General features: G+C 42.0%; 1 protein-coding gene across 1 annotated transcript in view; it reads right to left on the reverse strand.

The window, feature by feature from the left end:
- The window catches only part of SLCO4C1 (solute carrier organic anion transporter family member 4C1), a 116,626-nt gene that overhangs the window by 85,421 nt on the left and 11,414 nt on the right, over positions 1–19,791 (reverse strand). Inside the window, exon 2 of the mRNA XM_032765338.2 lies at positions 14,450–14,713. Coding sequence (XP_032621229.1) covers positions 14,450–14,713 — 264 coding nt within the window. The remainder of the gene's footprint in view (positions 1–14,449; positions 14,714–19,791) is intronic.

Below are 19,791 nucleotides of genomic sequence, written 5' to 3' on the forward strand. Positions count from 1 at the left end.
TTCATTCCTTTCCTATGCCAGTTTCTCAGGAAAGTTACACCCACAAAAATCAGTAGCTCTGGAAGAAACATGTAGAGATTTCACTCAAGTCACTTAAGGGTTTTTTAAAGGGTCTCAATTTTTTTTAAATGGTCTATTTTAAAGGGATCCATCTTCACAGTTGGTATATTCTCCCATTTTCTTATAGACTAGAGTCAGCAGATCTACTTTGAAATAATTTTGAACCTAAACACTGGATATGTCCACACAAATATATGTTCTGCAAATAAAAATGCGGGTGTATTCTAAACAAAATTCTTTTGATAATTTGGGCTTTGTATTTACTTCTCAGAATTAAAAAACCCATGAAAGGATTACTATTTTTAGCTAACATCTAATTAAAATTTTGCATAAGGCTGCATACTTCAATGCTTTCCTGACTATATTTCCTCATTAACCCTTACTGTGAAATGAAACACTGAGCAGGTGAAAGGTTTTCATGGAGATGGAGTAACCTCCAAACGCATATACACAATTTCAAAACTAATTATATTTCTTCACTCTCTGAAAGCCCACCAGAACTGGGAAAGTACAAGGGAAAGTTATTCATTAACAGCTCAATTTGGCATGTTCACACACCTCTTTTGTATGAGGCTTCACATGACTGCATCCTTCACAACCCTGGCCACAAAAAATCCCTGCCTCTGTGTCAGAGCTCTGGTCAATTCAATAAATCAAAGACAGATTTACACAACACCTGCATGCACTGCAGGAGCTGGAATGGTTAAAGGTCCCAGAGAATCAGCACCTCTTCTCTTATCTCCCCACAACATGCGCATAATTTGGGGAGGACTTTCTGAGATGGGGGAAAGAGTTATTTGACAACTACTGCAGCATAACAAGGAAATTGACCTTAAGAGACCAATGTTCACAAAAGCTTTCAAGCAAAGCTCATGGAACACAAAGTTTACTAATCATAAACTTCCTCATGGCAGCTAAAGGCCATCCCCCAGAGAGAACAGTTACCTTTAACTGCAAGCACTAACTCATGTAGTATGGAGAACATATTTTACTGTAGTATAATAAGAGCCCCCTGGGGTTAAAATAACTCACCACAAATGGGTGTGGGAACTGATTCAGTAAAAATCGGAACCTAACCTCATCTTCCAAATCCAGGGATAATGCAAATACAATTCACTACCCAAAAACTTCATTAACATAGCGTTAAAGTTGGCAGTCGGTACCTTGTATCCTTTCAGAATCTCAATTTTTCTGAAAACTAAGTAATAGAGCTAAGGCAATGTCACTCTACATCCCCAGAAAATCTTAACTCTGCCTTTCCTGAGTGAAGCCCTGAGCCCATGAGAGACATCTGTACCCTCAAGGAATTGGAGGGCAGTGTGAAAATTGTACAAGAATCCCTACACGCATCCACTACTCTTAGGCCTTGTCTTTACTAGATTAAAGGTAGAATTGACATCAGCCATAGCAAACAGGATTTAGCTACCCACAGCCTACACACAACCACTTTATCTACAGTAGACAGGCCAAAGAGTTGCTAGATACTAACACAGGGGTGGGCAAACTACGGTCTGTGGGCTGGATCCAGCTCTTCAGGGCTTTGGATCCGGCCCACGGCGCTGCCTGCACCACGTCCCTGCGGCCCCCAGGCGCGGGGGGTAGCGGCACAGGGGTCCGTGCATTGCCCTTGCCTCCAGGCACAACCCCCGCAGTTCCCATTGCCCAGGAATGGGGAACTGTGGCCAATGGGAGCTTCAGGGGAGGTACCTGGAGGCACAGCAAGGGCAGTGCACGCAGAGCCCTCCGCAAGGGGCCGCAGCGCTTCCTAGAGTGGTGCGGGGCCGGGGACAGGACAGGTATGCAGGGAGCCTGCCCTGGCCCTGGTGCGTGCAACTGTCACCCCAGAGACTCTTGAGGGCTGCAGCCCAAAACCCTCCTGTATCCCACCCCACAACTTCCTGCCCTAAGCCCCCTGCCTACACCTTGCACCCCAACTCCCTGCCCTGAGCCTCCTTGTACACCTCACACCTCTCCTGCACCCCAACCCCCTGCCCTGAACCCCGACACACCCTGCACCCCAACTCCCTGCCCTGACCCCCTCCCATAGTCCGTATCCTTCCTGCATCCCTACCCTGAGCCCCCTCCTGCACTCCGCACCCCTCCTGAACCCCAACCCCCTTCCTTGAGCCCCCTCATATACTTCGTACCCTTCCTCTACCCCAATCCCTTGCCTGAGCCCTTTCCTGCACACTGCACCACCTCCCACACACCACACTTCCTCCCGTACCCCAACCCTCTGTCCCAGCCCTGCATACTATTTCCCCACCCAGAAGTGCCCCTTGGCCCAAAAAGTTTGCCCACCCCTGTACTAACATCCATGTCCTAAGAATTTCCTCTGGGGTGTCACCTTCTGTTAGCCCCTACTTAGCCTTGGTTGCACAGCGATGTGTGGTACCACACTAATAGAACTCACCAGGGCAGTGGTTCAACCCAGCAGATAGAGGGTACATAGCACTGTGTGGATGCTGGTGCAGAGGAGTTCTGAAGGGCACTGAGATTATGCAAGTGTTAGGAGAGGATGAAACTTGTGTTTTCCCATCTTCCTGACATACCTAGTGGAATGTCTGGCTGCTACTTCCAGAGGCTTTCTAGCAGGCCTAAAACTCCACAGGCATTTTGAAAAGCCTTTCATATTTCTGGATTTTGGAGCCAGGAAGGCCACTGTGATCATCTACTTGGAGCTCCTGCCTGCTATAGCGTAGAGAGATCTCTCATTTAAAGCTGCATCTCTCATCAGATGACATTGCAAGCTCTTGCATCTTGCTGCAGCTAACCCATGATCATTGTAGCTTCTTCTGAAACAGTGAGGGTCAATAGGTATGTATGAAGCAGAAACGTGGTGTAGCATTTTGCTACGTATTGGAGCATAAGCTTGCTCCAATATGTCTGTTAGTAATGGAGTTCAGTATAGTGAATTTCCCTTTTCTTTTTGGTTTATTTTTTGTTTTTTAGGATACGGGGATAGTGATAGAGCATGACTGAGGGAATATTCCTGTGAAGATACTAATGCCACTCTATTATGACCTTTGCCATCATCCTGACCCCTTGATAACCCCAGTAGGGCTGCAGCAGCCATGGGGAAGAGGTGAAGTGATAACAGGAGTGCTCCTCACAGGCAGCTTGAGGCACCAAGGGGCAGGACAGGAGAACCTTAGGGCACATCTACACTGGGAAAGTTACAGCACCGGCAGTTAGAGGGCTGCTCAGAGAGCGCCGAAAGAAACCCGTTGTTGTGTGTTCACACTGACAGCTGCCTGCACAATAGCATATTCACACTTGCAGCACTATTCGGAGTGGTGCACTCTGGGTAGCTATTCCACAGAGCACCTCTTCCTCTTTTGCCACTAAGACTTGTGGGAAGGCAGAAAGGATCATGGGGCATCCCGAGTCCTGTCCCAATACTCCGTGATGAATTGCTTCGCATTCCAGCAATCCCTGTGCTTCCATTCGCATTTGGCGCCATCTTTCAATAGTTTGTGTATTACGTGGCCTGCCCTGCCTCTTTCGGGCTGCAGCAAGGAGCGGTTCAACAACTGGCTTAGCAGGTGCATTCAGCCATTTAAAAGCCTGCTGGCGATGCCTTTATGGGAAGCTGGACGTGGCCAATGACAATATTCCTATGCTTATAGCCGCATGCTGTATGCTCCATAATATTTGTGAAGGGAAGGGTGAAAGCTTCACTCAGGGCTGGACCAGAGAGGCTCAGCACCTGGAGGCTAAGTTTGAACAGCCAGAAACCATGGCTATTAGAGAGGCACAGTGCTGGGCCATAAGGATCAGGAGGCTCATGGTTGCAGTGCTTGTAATGCTAGGAGGTAACTGGTGCACATGATGAAAGAAAGGGCCTTAACATAATGGTATGTTGCTTTGCAGTGCTCCTTTTGCTTTCACTTAATAGAATAAAGATTGTTTTCAAAAGAAACACAATTCTTTTGCTGAAAAACAACAACCAAAGGAGAGTGTCAAATGAAAAAATTCATCAGCGGGGCGGGGGGAGAATGGAAGAAATGGAAGAGGAGGAGGGGTCCTGGGACGGCTACAGATTTATGTATGTCCAGGGATCATACCCAACCTTCTCCTTTGGAATACGATGCAGTGGGTGCTATACTTCAGCAGGGCCAAACTGCAGATGGATGGGTGTTGAGTGCAGTGGGTATTGGGACTTCAGACTGCTGGACTGTGAGGATGGAGGAGTGGAATGCTGCGGGTAGAGAGTAGTCTTAATTATTAAGTGCTGTTACAAAGAGGATTGTGATCAATTGTTCTCCCCGCTGATAGGGGACAAAAAGTAAGAGGCTTAATTTGCAGCAATGGAGTTTAGGAAAAACTTTCTAACTGAAAAGATAGTTAAGATCTGGTAAAGGGGTCCAGGGAAAGTTGTGCAACCCCCCATCACTGGCAGTTTTTAAAAACAGGTCAGACAAATAACGTGTAAGGGATGGTCTAAGTTTCCTTAGTCCTGCCTCAGTGCAGAGGGCTGGATTTGATGACTTCATGAGGTCCCTGCCAGCCCTACATTTCTATGATTCTATGTCAGCACCTAAGTGTTTGCGCTCATAGTCCCCACAAGTCCATTAAAACCCAAAGTGCAGTTACAATCACTCTGAAACTGTAAGGGTAAATGTAAGTAGGACTATAGCACAATAAGCAGTAGTCTTTTTATAGGTATGCATACATGAAGAATACTTATAATTAATGCAAATTAATTAATCCATTTTCTTTTCTTTTTTCATATCAGACAGATGTGCTCTGGGTAGTATGTGAATTACACATGCAAAAAAAAGCTACATTAAGAAATCATTACAGTTGCAAAGTCAAACACTCAAAAGTTAGGACATGCAAGACCAGTTTTAGTTTGGTTCCCTTTCCATATGCATTATGCTACTGTTTTTAACAACATGATCACCACAGGAACCCCTGCTTCATTCAGTGCACAGGCTCATCCTGCTCTAGGGATAAATCAGACTTGTGTAGTAAGGGAGACTATCGGCTGAAAGACCACTACCTCATTTGTCGCAGAAGTTGGAAGGTCTTCAGTGAATAGGCATTAGAGTGCAGGAAAAGAAATAATGTCTCACGAGTAGGGCAGATAAATGCACCTCTGAAGAACAGAAAAGATAGTCCATTCCTCATTTTCAAGTTAAGTAACTATTGTGATACCCCACAGTCTCATTTGAAGACATGCTGAGCTGCACCTGAAGTCGATAGAAGTTGTGATTTGAACATATAAAGAGGGATATAATGCTAGCCATTTCAAACTGGGCACTGTGAGAATTAGTTGATACTTCTGCTTTTAACCTCAAGCCTCATTTCCCCATCTGTAAAAGAGAGGTAATACATCCTCGTGTCACAAGGAGGTTACAAAAGTTAGTTTGTACTACAGGGAGGAGCCCAGAAAACCTCATGAAGAAGTTAATATTGTAGTCAGAGCAGGGTTTGACTAGTGTGCTATAAATTAGGCATTGGATCAAACACTGAACCAGGAGAAAACAAGGAGTGAATACCATTCATTCCAATACTGAAAAGTTCTGAGAGGGAGGACCCCAGTGTTATCACATGTGTATACCTTATGAAACAGCCTTTAAGCACAAGGTGACTGAATTAGGTTGCCCAAGCAAGCGTATATTAGCATTTTTTAACTTTGTGTTTTACTTTTCTGCCTTAATGTTCTTTAGATACATTTTGTGTGTGTGATTTCCTAGCTGTTTTTAAAAAGGAGCAAACAAATTCCATCATGTAGTATACTGACACTCACATTGTTCATTGGCAGTGTAGGAACTTTTTGTATCTACTACACTAGCCTCTGGCACTTGAGGTAATAAAGCAAATTAGCACAGTAGTAGCCTTGCTGTAGACCAGAAGGGGGATAACACACTTTGCCACATGATTTCACAGCTATTTGCTGACCAAGGAATGATGACTCCACTATGCACACATATAATACCCAGAAAACTCCTCTTATGTAAGTTATCCCTATATTACACAAAGTTTGCTTCCTTAGAGTGATGTCCTTTCTTTCAAGTCAGTTTTGGCTAAGTAGCATTTCTTCTTGTCACAAATCATCCTCAGACTCTTGTATGCATTCCCATTATCCCCTTTTCTGCAATAAATACTTTAGAACACTGAGGCAAGGCTTGACATGTTTATTCTTCTGTGCATCCCATCTGACTCCCAACCTCAAGAGCAAATTTTTTCAGGTAAATATTGACTAACAAAATCCTGAAAATTTGTCACAGTAACTACAAAAACAGTATCACATTTGAAGGAGTCATTTTTGTTAGTCTTCTACATTGGACCATCTGTGTTAAGCAGTGTACAAAGTAGAAGATTTAACTTGCCTGTAAAACTTGGATCCAGGCGTTGCTGTATGAAGTTTTACACTGACAGGTCATCTGACACTAGGGTGACCAGATGTCCCGATTTTATAGGGACAGTCCCGATTTTTGAGTCTTTTTGTTGTATAGGCTTCTATTACCCCACCACCCCCATCCCGATTTTTCTCATTTGCTGTCTGGTCACCTTACTTGACACTGACAGGGATGGGGAGGGAAGCAAGAATCTGCCCCCATTTTAGTGTGCAACTTTAACTACTGTGTGCTATCAGGTGCCCCAATTGTAAAGTCATTGTAGATGTATACATGGTTGTGACAGTGACATTCAAGTATTATGGAAGAGGTGGAAACTACCTCAGCATGTCATCTGTTCCTCCCAGCCCCAGTACCTTATTTTTTCTACTCCAAGTAGGACACTTGAGGAAATCTGACAAATTGCTGGAAAAAATTGCTGCTGTGTATCTATAGCTGCAAAGCAAATTGTACTCATGCTTTTCAGCAAGTCAGACCTGACTGAGTGATTTCTGAAGCACTCCTAAAAATTCAGCTTTTCAGATGCTTTATCTTCCCGCCTTGACCTCCCTCTTCACTCCCTTATATTTCTAAAAGCAGCATGATCTAGTGAGCTCAGGCGGCAATTAATAGTCTAGTCTAAGCTTTGTCCCTGCCTTGCTCTTTGGCCTTGTCTCAGATTCCCCACACGGGAAGTGGGGATAACATCTTAGCAAAGACATTTAAGGATTAGTCAAAACAGGGCCTCGTCCTCCCTGATTGAACTAACCTCGTTATCTCTAGCTTGCTTGCTAGCATATATATACCTGCCCCTGGAAATTTCCACTACCTGAGTCTGACGAAGTGGGTATTCACCCACGAAAGCTTACGCTCCAAAACGTCTGTTAGTCTATAAGGTGCCACAGGATTCTCTGCTGCTTTTACAAATTCAGACTAACACGGCTACCCCTCTGATACTTAAGGATTAGTCAGTGTCTCTACCATGCTTTGAAAAATGTGACATGATCAATATTGTCACTCAAGCCATTCTATTGTGAGATGCTCCTACTGAGTCCAGGGGGATTAGGAATGTTTCAAACTGCTTTTAGCTACTAATTTTGGTTTTAGATAAGTCATTTAATATGCTTTAAGACAACAGCCTGTTTATCCATACGTGATGTGACACTGCACTTCATATTTTTATAAAAATATGTTTATAAGTGTGGATATGATGTAACTGGAATATGCTTTATGCAAAAGGTCTTTTGTAAGGTATCATTACAAAGTTTATAATCTACTGAGTGTGGTCACCCTCGTTGTATGAATGTATAATTCTTGTATCTGAAACTAGGAATATGAAATATAACTGTGGTCCCATTGTAATTATGCAAAGTTTGGGCCATTAATGGTGGTTTGGAATCTTGATGGCACCCATTAACCAGGACAACTGGTTGTAAATGGCTCTGTTTACTTGTAAGACTTCCTGTATACTATGTGTGCCAGCGAGGGGGTAATGAAGTCTCACGGGACATGTGATCATGTCACCTGAACTGGAATCCATCTTTAACCTGGTGCTTTTCCGTTTAGAAGGAGGGGTGGGAATCCAGAGAGAGACAAAGAATTCCCGCCTTGTGCCAAAGCTATTAAAAGGGGTGGAACAGAACAAAGAGGATTGCAGTTATGAAAAATCTCCTAGTTACCACCTGAGCTGGAACTAACAAGAACTGTACCAGGGGAAAGGATTGGGCCCAGACTAAGGAGGAGTCTAGGCTGTGAAACATATCTGAAGGTGAGATTTACCTGTATTCAGTTTTTTAATGTGTTAGGCTTAGACGTGAGTGTTTTTGCTTTCTTTCACTTGGTGACTTACTTTATTCTGTCCGTTATTACTTGGAATCACTTAAATCCTTCTTTTTATTCTTTATAAAATCACTTATTTATTAGTGAATCCAGAGTAAGTGATTAATACCTGGCGGAGCAAATAGCTATGCATATTTTTCTATCAGTGTTACAGAGGGTGGACAATTTATGAGTTTACCCTGTATAAGCTTTATACAGAGTAAAATGGATTTATTTGGGGTTTGGATCCGATTGGGAGCCAGGTGTATGGGTGCTGGAGACAGGAACACTAAGCTGTTTCCAGTTAAGTCTGCAGCTTTAGGTGGGGCGGGGTTCAGGCCCTGGGTCTGTGTTGCAGCAGGCTTGCATGTCTGGCTGAACAATGCAGGGTTCTGGAGGCCCAAACTGGCAGAGAAAAACAGGCTCAGAGGTAGTCTCAATACACCACTTGAGACTCCCAAGGGGGGGTCTGTGACCCAACCCAACACACCTGACATATATATGGTTAATGAAATACTGTAACAAAAGCTAAGATGGCCCTCAAAGATCAAATAGTTTGACAGACAGTTGTATTCATGGCCTTACAACTAACTACATATCACACTGCACATTATAAGCATTCACTGTAAGTATAGTGATTAGAAGGGGCGTACACAGGAATTTAAATGTGGCCCCTCCCCCAAGGAGCTCACTGTCCCACCCTCCCCACCTAACCTGGGAAGGAGCTTGCTGCCCCCTCCCCTCCCCTGCCCCAGCAGGAAGTTTCCCTTCCCTGCCTCTGTGACCCCAGGGCCAGAGAAGCTCTATGCCCCTAATTATTATTGGGAAGCATGCCCCTACTTGTCACGTCCCCATCTCCCCCAGTGCTTAGCCTTGTGCTTCATACTAAAGAGCACCAAGTTAAATGCTGACACAGAGCTAAATACTCACTTTGAGAGTTCTTACCACTGTGTACTCCAAGAAAGAAGAAGTTATGTTTCCTCTTTGTACAAACCACATTTCTAATCAACTTTAGAGGAACTAAATGAAACTTCTGAAGGGCATTAAGTAATTCATTAACAATGTTCACTCAACCTGGTAATAGTTTTAAAAGACGAAATAGTACTATGCAGTGGCTTCCTTAAAGTATGGTTCTACTTTGAAAAGTAACTGTAAATTTAGTCCCTTTTCTCAAATATGGATATTATTAAATCAGTGACCACATTTCCAGTTATGTTGCATTTATGAACATGAAAGTAACTCACTTTCTTTCCACTATTCTGTAGGTAGTTCCTTTTTCAAAGAGTGATTTTGGCAGTAATTTTGATCAAAACCCAGATGTAAAGATAACAAGGAGTCCGGTGGCATCTGAAGATGTGTTTTTTTACCCACAAAAGCTTATGCCCAAATAAATCTGTTAGTCTTTAAGGTGTCACCGGACTCCTTGTTGTTTTTGTGGATACAAACTAACACGGCTACCCCCGATACTTGACACAGATGTAAAGACAGTTTACGTATTGCTCAGAAGTGACCATGAACATCAAGACTTTCCCATCTGTTTCAGAGGAAAGTTCCACAGCTATGGGCCAGAAAGCATTTTTAATAACCATTCAATTTTTTCCAGTGGAACATAGCTATTACAAGAGATCGTACGCACTCATATTCTACCAGCTTTGACAAAATGGATGTTTACTGCTTTTACTCCTGTGATCTTTGCAGTGCTAACAAAACAGTGAGGGAAGGTGCCAGATCAGGAGTCAGCAACCTTTCCGAGTGGTGTACCAAGTCTTCATTTATTTACTCTAATTTAAGGTTTCATGTGCCAGTAATACATTTTAACATTTTTAGAAGGTCTCTTTCTACAAGTCTATAATATATAACTAAACTATTGTTGTATGTAAAGTAAATAAGGTTTTTAAAATGTTTAAGAAGTTTCATTTAAAATTAAATTAAAATGCAGAGCCTCCCGGACTGGTGGCCAGGACCCAGGCAGTATGAGTGCCACTGAAAATCAGCTCGCGTGCCACCTTTGGCACACATGCCATAGGTTTCCTTCCCCTACGCTAGATTCTATTCTGTGTGTTTCAAAGATCTGTTTACTAAGAGAGAGGTGTAGCGTTCTCCGCTCCGATGTTTAGCAAGTCATTTCTCCCATATCTTCAGTCTTTTCTAATTAGAAAATAAGCACTTTGGAGCAGGAACTATTATAATATCTTGCACAGTAATGCGCCCATCTCAGCTGGGTCCTCCAGGCTCTACTGTAATAAATTCTAGTTAGTTATAGTTTAGCAATCCCAACGAAGGCAATGGAATTACACACCCATCACTAGGAGTACAAATTTGGCCCTTTGAGTAGGACAGGATTGCTCTTACATTAACCCAGTATTTCTTCTTACCAGTTTTTGGTGATGTCTTCCTGAGACATGATCACAGCATTTTCTGACAAGTTAGTTAATGTCTAATGGATTTCACTCAATGCTTTAACATCTAGCCTACTTCCCTTTTCTATTTTAGTTTCAGATGGTGTCCAAACACTTTTATGTATTACCTAAATTTACACACAGCTATCACATTTGGTCTCTCTCAGCTTGAAGTGTTGGATTTCCTGAGTAAACATGCATGCAATCTTTTGTTTTAAAGTTACACTTCTTTGGAATCCCTCCAATTTATCAATTTGGGTTCTTCGTTTGGATCAGTGTTTGCTTTTCCATTCATGTTTTTAGTAAGAAAAGAAGAGGCCTAAGTAGAATCCTAAACAAGATGTAAGCACTATGGCAGTGAGTCAACTCAAACCAGGTCTTGTATATGTTGCTTAAACCCAGATTCTATTCTAACCTCAGATGCTCAAGGTACATTGAGAAAAGATATTTTCCTGAGCAAACAAGCTATGAGCACTGGCTTGCAGGTGAAATTAGAATCACTCTTAATATCAACCACTGGGAACTTTTTAATCCCAATTCCTTATCCAGGAGGCGGATGACTGTACTGGTTTAAGAACCATTTCAAAACCTAGTGACCCTATAACAGATCCGCTGTCTACATACAATGAATAATTAGCAGTAGTATGGATATACAAATTAATGTCAGTACTCTATAGTAAAAATTTCAAATGATTAATAAAACAAATATATAATAACTGAGTTATTAGAAACAAACATCGGATTTTTTCCTTGAAACAAAAAGGCCATCAAGACATCAACAGTTCTGGTGCACACAAGTCAAGGCATACATAGGGGGGAAAAAGTCTTAGAAAAATGGAAAACAAAAGATTTTAAGAAAAAATAAATAGTATTTTTCTACTATCTTCCTCCCTTCCAAAATATCAGTAGGAGATGGTATAAGTCAGCAGTAAGTGTGCACAGACTAGTGATGAACAACTATTTCTGGGGATGATCTACCCACAGAGGTAGTTGACTTCTGGCTTCAGGGTCCTCATATTCTAGGTTCTCTACCTTTGAGTAGGGCACACCAAAGATGGAAGTGAGTTATTAGAAATGTAGCATGGGAAAAAAAGAGTCAAGTCAGAGAGGAGAGGTGCTGTGCGTATATTTTTGGCAACAAGATCTTCTAAACACAAAGTTGTTTAAAAATAGGTCTACAATTTCATGCTAGTGTGATTGCAGTCTTAGATTTCTTCCTAATGTGCAATAGCCTCTAGTCTTACCCATGAATCATGATGAATGCCACCATCAATTAAAGTTTTTCAACAACTTTGCATAACCACACTTCGATGTTAATCGCACTGTTATGTTTACCTTAGTATTTCGCTTTCCTGAGTCAAATAATTTAGAGTAAAGCCATGTCAGCACATGTCCCTTCACACATCTCTCTCAAAGCCAATAGGTGTGGGGAACAAACTGTGACAGAAGCATGCTCAGCCCTGAAGGCAAGAAGCATCATTTGTTACTACATAGAACATTTTTGCCTGATAAGTATTGGCCTAGATGTGCTTAAGTGGCTTTCCAGAGTACTAGGCAAATAATGGGAGACTTCAGCCCTTTGTTACTAATGGGGGGAGGTAGAGTTTTTAAGGACACATGCATCATGAAATTGAAATACAGAATTTGCAAAACATTTGCTTAGCCTGAATTAAGAAATTCTTCATGGCCTGTGCACAGCATCTGCAGCAATTTCACCTTTCAAGATATGACATGCTAGACAACAGCACAGAGTTATAGATGGTAACTTAGTACAGAATTTTTTTAAGTGAAAAAACTAGGCCCACAGCATATTTTAAAGGAAGCAACAGTATAGTCCATCAAGCCCACTAGATCCTGCTACAAAAGAAGTAAGAATTGAAGGAAGTGGGAATTCAGCCAAATCAGTTTTATCATGGAGAATACATGATAGGGTGTGGTGCTTGGAAAGATTTAATCATTTTGTTTGATATGTTCACTTTAATAAAAAAAATGGCAGAGCCACAATGCATGTCAGCCTAGGAACATGACATGAAGGTTTTCCTGGCACTTCACAGTGCTAGGTATTCTGACACCAAGTGTCATGTGTAACTCCAGCAAGCACTGAGAAAGCATCAAGTGCAGAATCCTGATTTAATGAGGTGACAGAAGTGTATCACATATACACAGAACAGGAACTTCAACAATGATGGACACTTTGAAAGACATTTCCCCGAGAATTACCTGCTAGAAGGAAAGAGCAGAGCTGCTGAAGGGATAAAGTCACACACAGAAAAGGTCAATACTATCTCCAGTGCAGTAGTGTCAGAGATAGATCAAATTACAAATCCACATATGCACAAAACAAACAAACACTTTGCCTTTTTCCCTCCTCAACATTGTAAGGACAACCCATGCTAGAAGTCAATTTCCGATACTTTGTTAGAAGCCAAATTTTCCTAGACTTTGGTTCTATTAACATAGGACCTGGCCATGGTCCAGGACCCTCTTGTGCTAGATGTTGTAAAGACACAGTGCAGAGAGATTGCAATTTAAGTACTCCCAAACAGGCCGAATAAGTGTTCCATACCTGGCACATAAATACCCTGCAATGCCAGCTCCAAAAGCGCCATGCAAACGCCTGTTCTCACTTTCTGGTGATGTTGTAAATAAGAGCATGGCTACACTTGAAACTTCAAAGCGCTGCCGCGGCAGCGCTTTGAAGTGCAAATGTGATCGCAGCGCCAGCGCTGGGAGAGAGCTCTCCCAGCACTGCACGTACTCCACATCCTCTACGGGTGTAGCTTGTAGCGCTGGGAGCCGCGCTCCCAGCGCTGCAGCACTGTTTACACTGAGGCTTTACAGCACTGTATCTTGCAGTGCTCAGGGGGGTGTTTTCTTCACACCCCTGAGTGCGAAAGTTGCAGTACTGTAAAGCGCCAGTGTAGCCATGGCCAAAGAAGCAGGCAGCATTATCTTGCATAAATGCGAACAAACTTGTTTTTCTTTGCGATTGGCTAAACAAAAAGTAAGACTGAGTGGACTTGTAGGCTCAAGCTTTGCATTGTTTTGTTTCGGAGTGCAGTTATGTAACAAAAAATAAATAAATCTACATTTGTAAGTTGCATTTTCACAATAAAGAGATTGCACTATAGTACTTGTCTGAGGTGAACTGAAAAATACTATCTCATCAAAAATATAAAAGTGAGCAGTGCACGCTTTGTATTCTGTATTGTAACTGAAATCAATACATTTGAAAATATAGAAGAACACACAAAAACATTTAATACGTTTCAAGTGGTATTCTATTGTTTAAGAGTGCAATTAATTGCAATTATTTTTTTAATAGTGATTCTTTTTTTTAGTTAAGCGCACGAGTTAACTATGATTAATCAACAGCTCTACTAAAAACAGAAAATTGAGATAAGGTAGCAGTTAGTAAAGTTTAACATCAAGATGAGACCTTAATGGAGAAGATACCACCAGCAATTTAGTCATGCCTCTTACTTTGCAGCACATAAAGAAGGCATTGATCTACATCAGTAGGGAGCCCAAGAGTCTGCCCAGAGACCTTAATAAGCCAAAAATATATATAAATAAATAAAAACACACAAACCTATGAGATGGGTACAACTGTAAGCACACCCAAAGCCTCAGTAAGCAATACTATGTGGATACAAAACAAAAAAAGGGAACATATCCCACATCTTCCTCTGCACTTACTACCCTAATCTAGATAATGCACTTTCATATTCAAATACATAAGAATCTATTTAACACAACTCTGTGCACATTCAGTTATCCTATTCATTTTGTTAGAAAAATACCAAAAATACTAAAACATGAGCTTACCTTCAAGTTTAGATCCAAATTGGTATATTCCACCAGCAAAGTGTGGCAAGGCAAACACAAGTGATCCCAATCCTATCATAAAGGATGAGAAGGCAAGCCATCTTGGTTTGTGCCCTCTTTCTCCAAAGAAAGATACAAACAGCGACAATACACAAAAAGCAATGTCATAGCTTGCAGAGATGACACCAGTGAGGGAACTGTTCAGCTCAAAACGTTTTTCAATAGTGGAAATACTAACATTTATTAGCCCATTCACCACAATACCTATTAAAAAAAAGAGAGAGAGAGAGAGAAAGACAATTAGACAAACCAAACAAGTATTATTTTCTTGAAAAACTACTGTGTAATCTTACCACTGGATCATGTGCAAGTTCAAATTCAATCTTGCCATTCAATTGCTCAGCTCTTTTGAGAGAGAGTTTAGTGATCATGACAGCAAAGAATTTAATTCAGACCTTAGTACTGGGCAATTTTTTTTTCTCCAGATGAACAGTTTACAGAAAGATTTTGACTGACCTGAAACTATTAGTGAAGAGGAGATTTTGCCACCCTCCATCTAGTGTTTAGCCTAGTTGTTAGGGCACTCATCCAGGATGTGGGAGATCCAGATTCAGGTTTAAGGCACCTTTGTGCCCTCTAGATCTGGAGCTGCAGAAACTCTCAGGACTGCTTAAAGTCTTGTCTCTACTTGCAGCAGCACATAGTTGTGTAGCTACATGTTTCAGTGAAAGGCAGACTGCATCCCCAGCGTGTTGTGTAGCTACACATGGCAGTGAAGGGCTCCAGCAGGACAGTAACATTGCTAAAAATAGCAGCATACACTGAGGAGGTACTGCTCCAGCATGTAGAGAGCCATATAGGGTATATGTCCTAAGGTTAAATCTATACTGCATACCTCTTGTGACAACATATACTGTTTGAAAAGCAGGCTGAATCCGCACTGTTGTATGTAGCTACACAAGTCAGTGAAAGGCTCTAGCGGGGAGAGGCAGCAGGGAACGGCTGGGCAGCAGGGAGATGCCAGAGACTTTCCCCACTGCAGGGAGCTACAGAAGCCTTTCCCTGTGGCAGGGAAAAACTCCTGTAGCAGGATAGGTGGGGAAATACTGCTTTGCTGATTATATATCCATGGCATTTACCCAGTATGTACCCACAAGGTTCAGGAGTGCTTATACTCTACTTGCCTAAACAGTGCTTCACCATCTACATGCAATTTATACCTGTACTAACTAGGCATGCAGTGTCTGTACTTTACACACAGCTGTAAGCATAGACAAACTTATGTTATAGCAGCCTCTCAAGAATGCCCTATAGTCAGAAACACTACTCACACCATCTGCAGCATACCCTTCCTGCTGCTAGCCCCACGCCAAGCATACCCATTACTGCAAGGCTTCTGAGGGGTCCTCAGTCAATCTTGCCTCCATAGTTCCTGCACTGAAGGAAATCCTTAAAGCCCAGTATTGGGCCAGGGAGAGCAACTTAATTGCCACACTTAGCATAAAAGGCCTGGAGAAGGGCTCACCCTATGAACTGTAATATCCAAGCTACTTAATTAATATGTTGGAGTACTGGGGGGAGGGGAGAGGAATTCCAGTATTCAAGGCCACTATGACAAACTGTTGGCGTGATGGGTTGTTTTTTACTTGAGGGAAGGGGGGGAAGGAGTACACCAAACACAGTGGTGACTAGAGGCCTTAATGACCAAAAGGAATGAGCAAATATCAAGCTGGTTTTCCGCTTTTGTCATTTTTTTTGGCACATGTATAGCACTTCAAACATCTGCTTAGGTTCCTGAGCAGTCCTATGAAGTAGGTAAGCATTTTTATATTTTAAAGATGGGAAACTGGTTCACAAGAGTTAAATACCTGTACACCACAAAAGTGAAGTAGGTCAGTAACTGATTACAAAAAACTGTTAAACATTCTTATTGTAATTGGACATTGGTTTAGTTACCTATGTTCAATCACAGACTAAAATAACAAGCAAATTCATTTATAAGAGTTTAAATAATAATTTAGTACTAAATGTAATTGCTGGCAAAATAATTGTCAATGGCTCCTTATTACAAAAGGAGCAACACAGTTGCTTTAGCAGAGATGGAACCCTGTTGATCCAGACACTATACTGTTGGCAACTCCCAGATCTTACTCCAAGAGTTCTTAGCACCCGAGTAAATATTAGCTAAAGAACAGTGTTTCAACTACTTGAATTTCTACAGTATGTGAAGGCTAGTCCACAATGTGGTCCACAAGAGGTACTGCACGAAAGAATTAGGATGTTAGTTGCAAGTCATTAATTTTTTACTTACTTTATTAAAGCTAGTCATTACTATTTTAACTTTTTACTAGGACTTTCGATTAATCGTAGTTAGCTCATGGAAAATAAATCATAAAAAAAATAAATCATAAAAAAAAAATTAATAGCAATGTTAAACAATAGCATACCAAATGAAATTTATTGCATCTTTTGGATGTTTTCTATATTTTCAAATATATTGATTTCAATTACAACACAGAATACAAAGCATACAGTGCTCACTTTATATCATTTTTTACAAATATTTGCACTGTAAAAATGATCAAAATAATAGTATTTTTCAATTCACCTCATACAAGTACAATCTGTCATGAAAGTGCAACTTACAAATGTAGTTTTGTTACATAACAGCACTCCAAAACAAAAGAATGCAAAACGTGAGCCTACAAGTCCACTCAGTCCTACTTCTTCTTCAGCCAATCGCTAAGAGAAACAAGTTTGTTTACATTTACAGGAGATAATGCTGCCTGCTTCTTATTTACAAGATCACCAGAAAGTGAGAACAGGCATTCACATAGCACTTTTGTAGCTGGCACTGCAAGGTATTTATGTGCCAGATTTGCTAAACATTCATATGCCCCTTCAGTCTTCGGCCATCATTCCAGATGACATGCTTCCATGTTAATGATGTTAGTTAAAAAAATGTGTTAGTTAAATTTGTGATTGAACTCCTTGGGGGAGAATTCTATGTTTCCTGCTCTGTTTTACCAACATTCTGCCATATATTCCATGTTATAGTAGTCTCGGATGATGACCCAGCACATGTTGTTTGTTTTAAGAACACTTACACTGCAAATTTGACAAAATGAAAAGATATGCTAAAGAAAATTTCTAAAGATAGCTACAGCACTTGAACCAAGATTTAAGAATCTGAAGTGCCTTCCAAAATCTGACAGGGATGAGGTATGGAGCATGCTTTCAGAAGTCTTAAAAGAGCAACAGTGATGCTGAAACTACAGAACCCAAACCACCAAAAAAAAAGAAAACCAGCCACATACCAACCTTCTGCTGGCGGCATCTGACTCAGATGATGAAAATGAACATGCATCGGTCCACATTGTTTGGTAGTTTTGAGCAGAACTGTAATCGCACAGACCTGTCTCGAATGGGTGAAGTATGAGGGATATATGAAGTTTTTAGTGATGCATCTGCATCAATATCTCTTGCAACGCTTACAACAGTGCCATCAGAAATGCCTGTTCTACTTCAGGTACATGGAAATACAAGAAACTAAGCATGTATAGGGTCCAGAATACCTAGACAAATTGAAGATTGGGCCAAAAATCTGAGTAGGTCACAAGGACAGTCAGAGTCTGCCTTAGAAGGTAAGAATCCCATGCTACTGCACGGCTGGGACTGATGGTTAAGCAACAGTTCTGCAGAAAAGGACCTAGAGATTACAGTGGATGAGAAGCTGGATATGAGTCAGCAGTGTGCCCTTGCTGCCAAGAAGGCCAATGGCATATTGGGCTATATTAGTAGGAGCACTGCCAGCAAATCGAGGAAAGTGATTATTCTCCTTGTGAAAGTAAAATGAATTATATTGTAAGAATAGAAAGGATTAAAGAAATGTTGTCTGCACCTTTAAGCAAAATTGTTGGAATGTTGCAATCCAGGTGTCAGGAACACAGATATTAGCATAGAACAATTGCACCGTTTAAGGCCATTGGTGAAGTATTAGCCTTAGATCGATACCAATTAGTAAGGAAGTGGGATATGCATGCTGAGTCCCAGGTGGTTTTTCCTGTCTTTTTTGCTTTCTTTGTCCCTTTGTCTTTCTCCTGCTCTTTTATCTGTATAAATAAGGCTGCTTAGGCCTTGCATGGCCACTCACGTATTCTGAATGTTACTGGCAGAGCGCTGCGCTAATAAACAGAGTGGTCTGACAAATTGTGAGTCCTGATTCTAACTTTGACGTCCTCTATTCAGCACTGGTGAGGTCACACCTGGAGTATTGTCAGGGGCGGCTCTAGACAGTTTGCTGCCCCAAGCATGGAGGCATGCTGCGGGGGGGGTGCTCTGCTGGTTGCCAGTCCCGAGGCTCCAGTGGACCTCATGCAGGCATGCCATGGGACCAGTGGACCCTCCGCAGGCATGCCGCCGAAGGCTGCCTGCCTGCCGCCCTCCTGGCGACCAGCAGAGCACCCCCCGCGGCATGCCGCCCCAAGCACGCGCTTGGCGTGCTGGGGCCTGGAGCCACCCCTGAGTATTGTGTCCAGTTTTGGTCTCCCCCACTATGGAACGGATGTGGACAAATTGGAAAGAGTCCAGCAGAGGGCAATAAAAATGATTAGGAGGCTGGGGAACATGACTTGCAAGGAGAGGCTGAGGGAAATCGGGTTATTTAGTCTGAAGAAGAGAAGAGAAGAGTGAGGGAGGATTTGATAGCAGCCTTCAACTACCTGAAGGGAGGTTCCAAACAGGATGGAGCTAGGCTGTTCTCAGTGGTGGCTGATGACAGAACAAGAAGCAATGGTCTCAAGTTTCAGCGGGGGAGGTCTTGGTTGAATATTAGGAAACACTATTTCACTAGGAGGGTGGTGGATTACCTAGGGAGGTGGTGGAATCTCCATTCTTAGAGGTTTTTCAGGCCTGACTTGACAAAGCCCTGGCTGGGATGATATAGGTGAGGTTGGTCCTGCTTTGAGCAGGGGAATGGACTAGATGACCTCCTGAGGTCTCTTCCAACCCTACTCAGAGAGTAGTTATTAATGGTTCCCAATCCTGCTGGAAAGGTAGAACAAGGGGATTTCGCAGGGGTCTGTTTTGGGACCGGCTCTTCATCAACAACTTAGATAATGGCATAGAAAGTACGCTTATTAAGTTTGCAAATGATACCGAACTGGGAGGGATTGCAACTGCTTTGGAGGATAGGGTCATAATTCAAAATGATTTGGACAAATTGGAGAAATGGTCTGAGGTAAACAGGATGAAGTTCAATAAAGACAAATGCAAAGTGCTCCACTTAGGAAGGAACAATCAGTTTCACACATACAGAATGGGAAGAGACTGTCTAGGAAGGA

This window comes from Chelonoidis abingdonii, chromosome 6 (genome assembly GCF_003597395.2).
Source record: "Chelonoidis abingdonii isolate Lonesome George chromosome 6, CheloAbing_2.0, whole genome shotgun sequence".
In the NCBI taxonomy this organism is placed as follows: domain Eukaryota; kingdom Metazoa; phylum Chordata; order Testudines; family Testudinidae; genus Chelonoidis; species Chelonoidis abingdonii.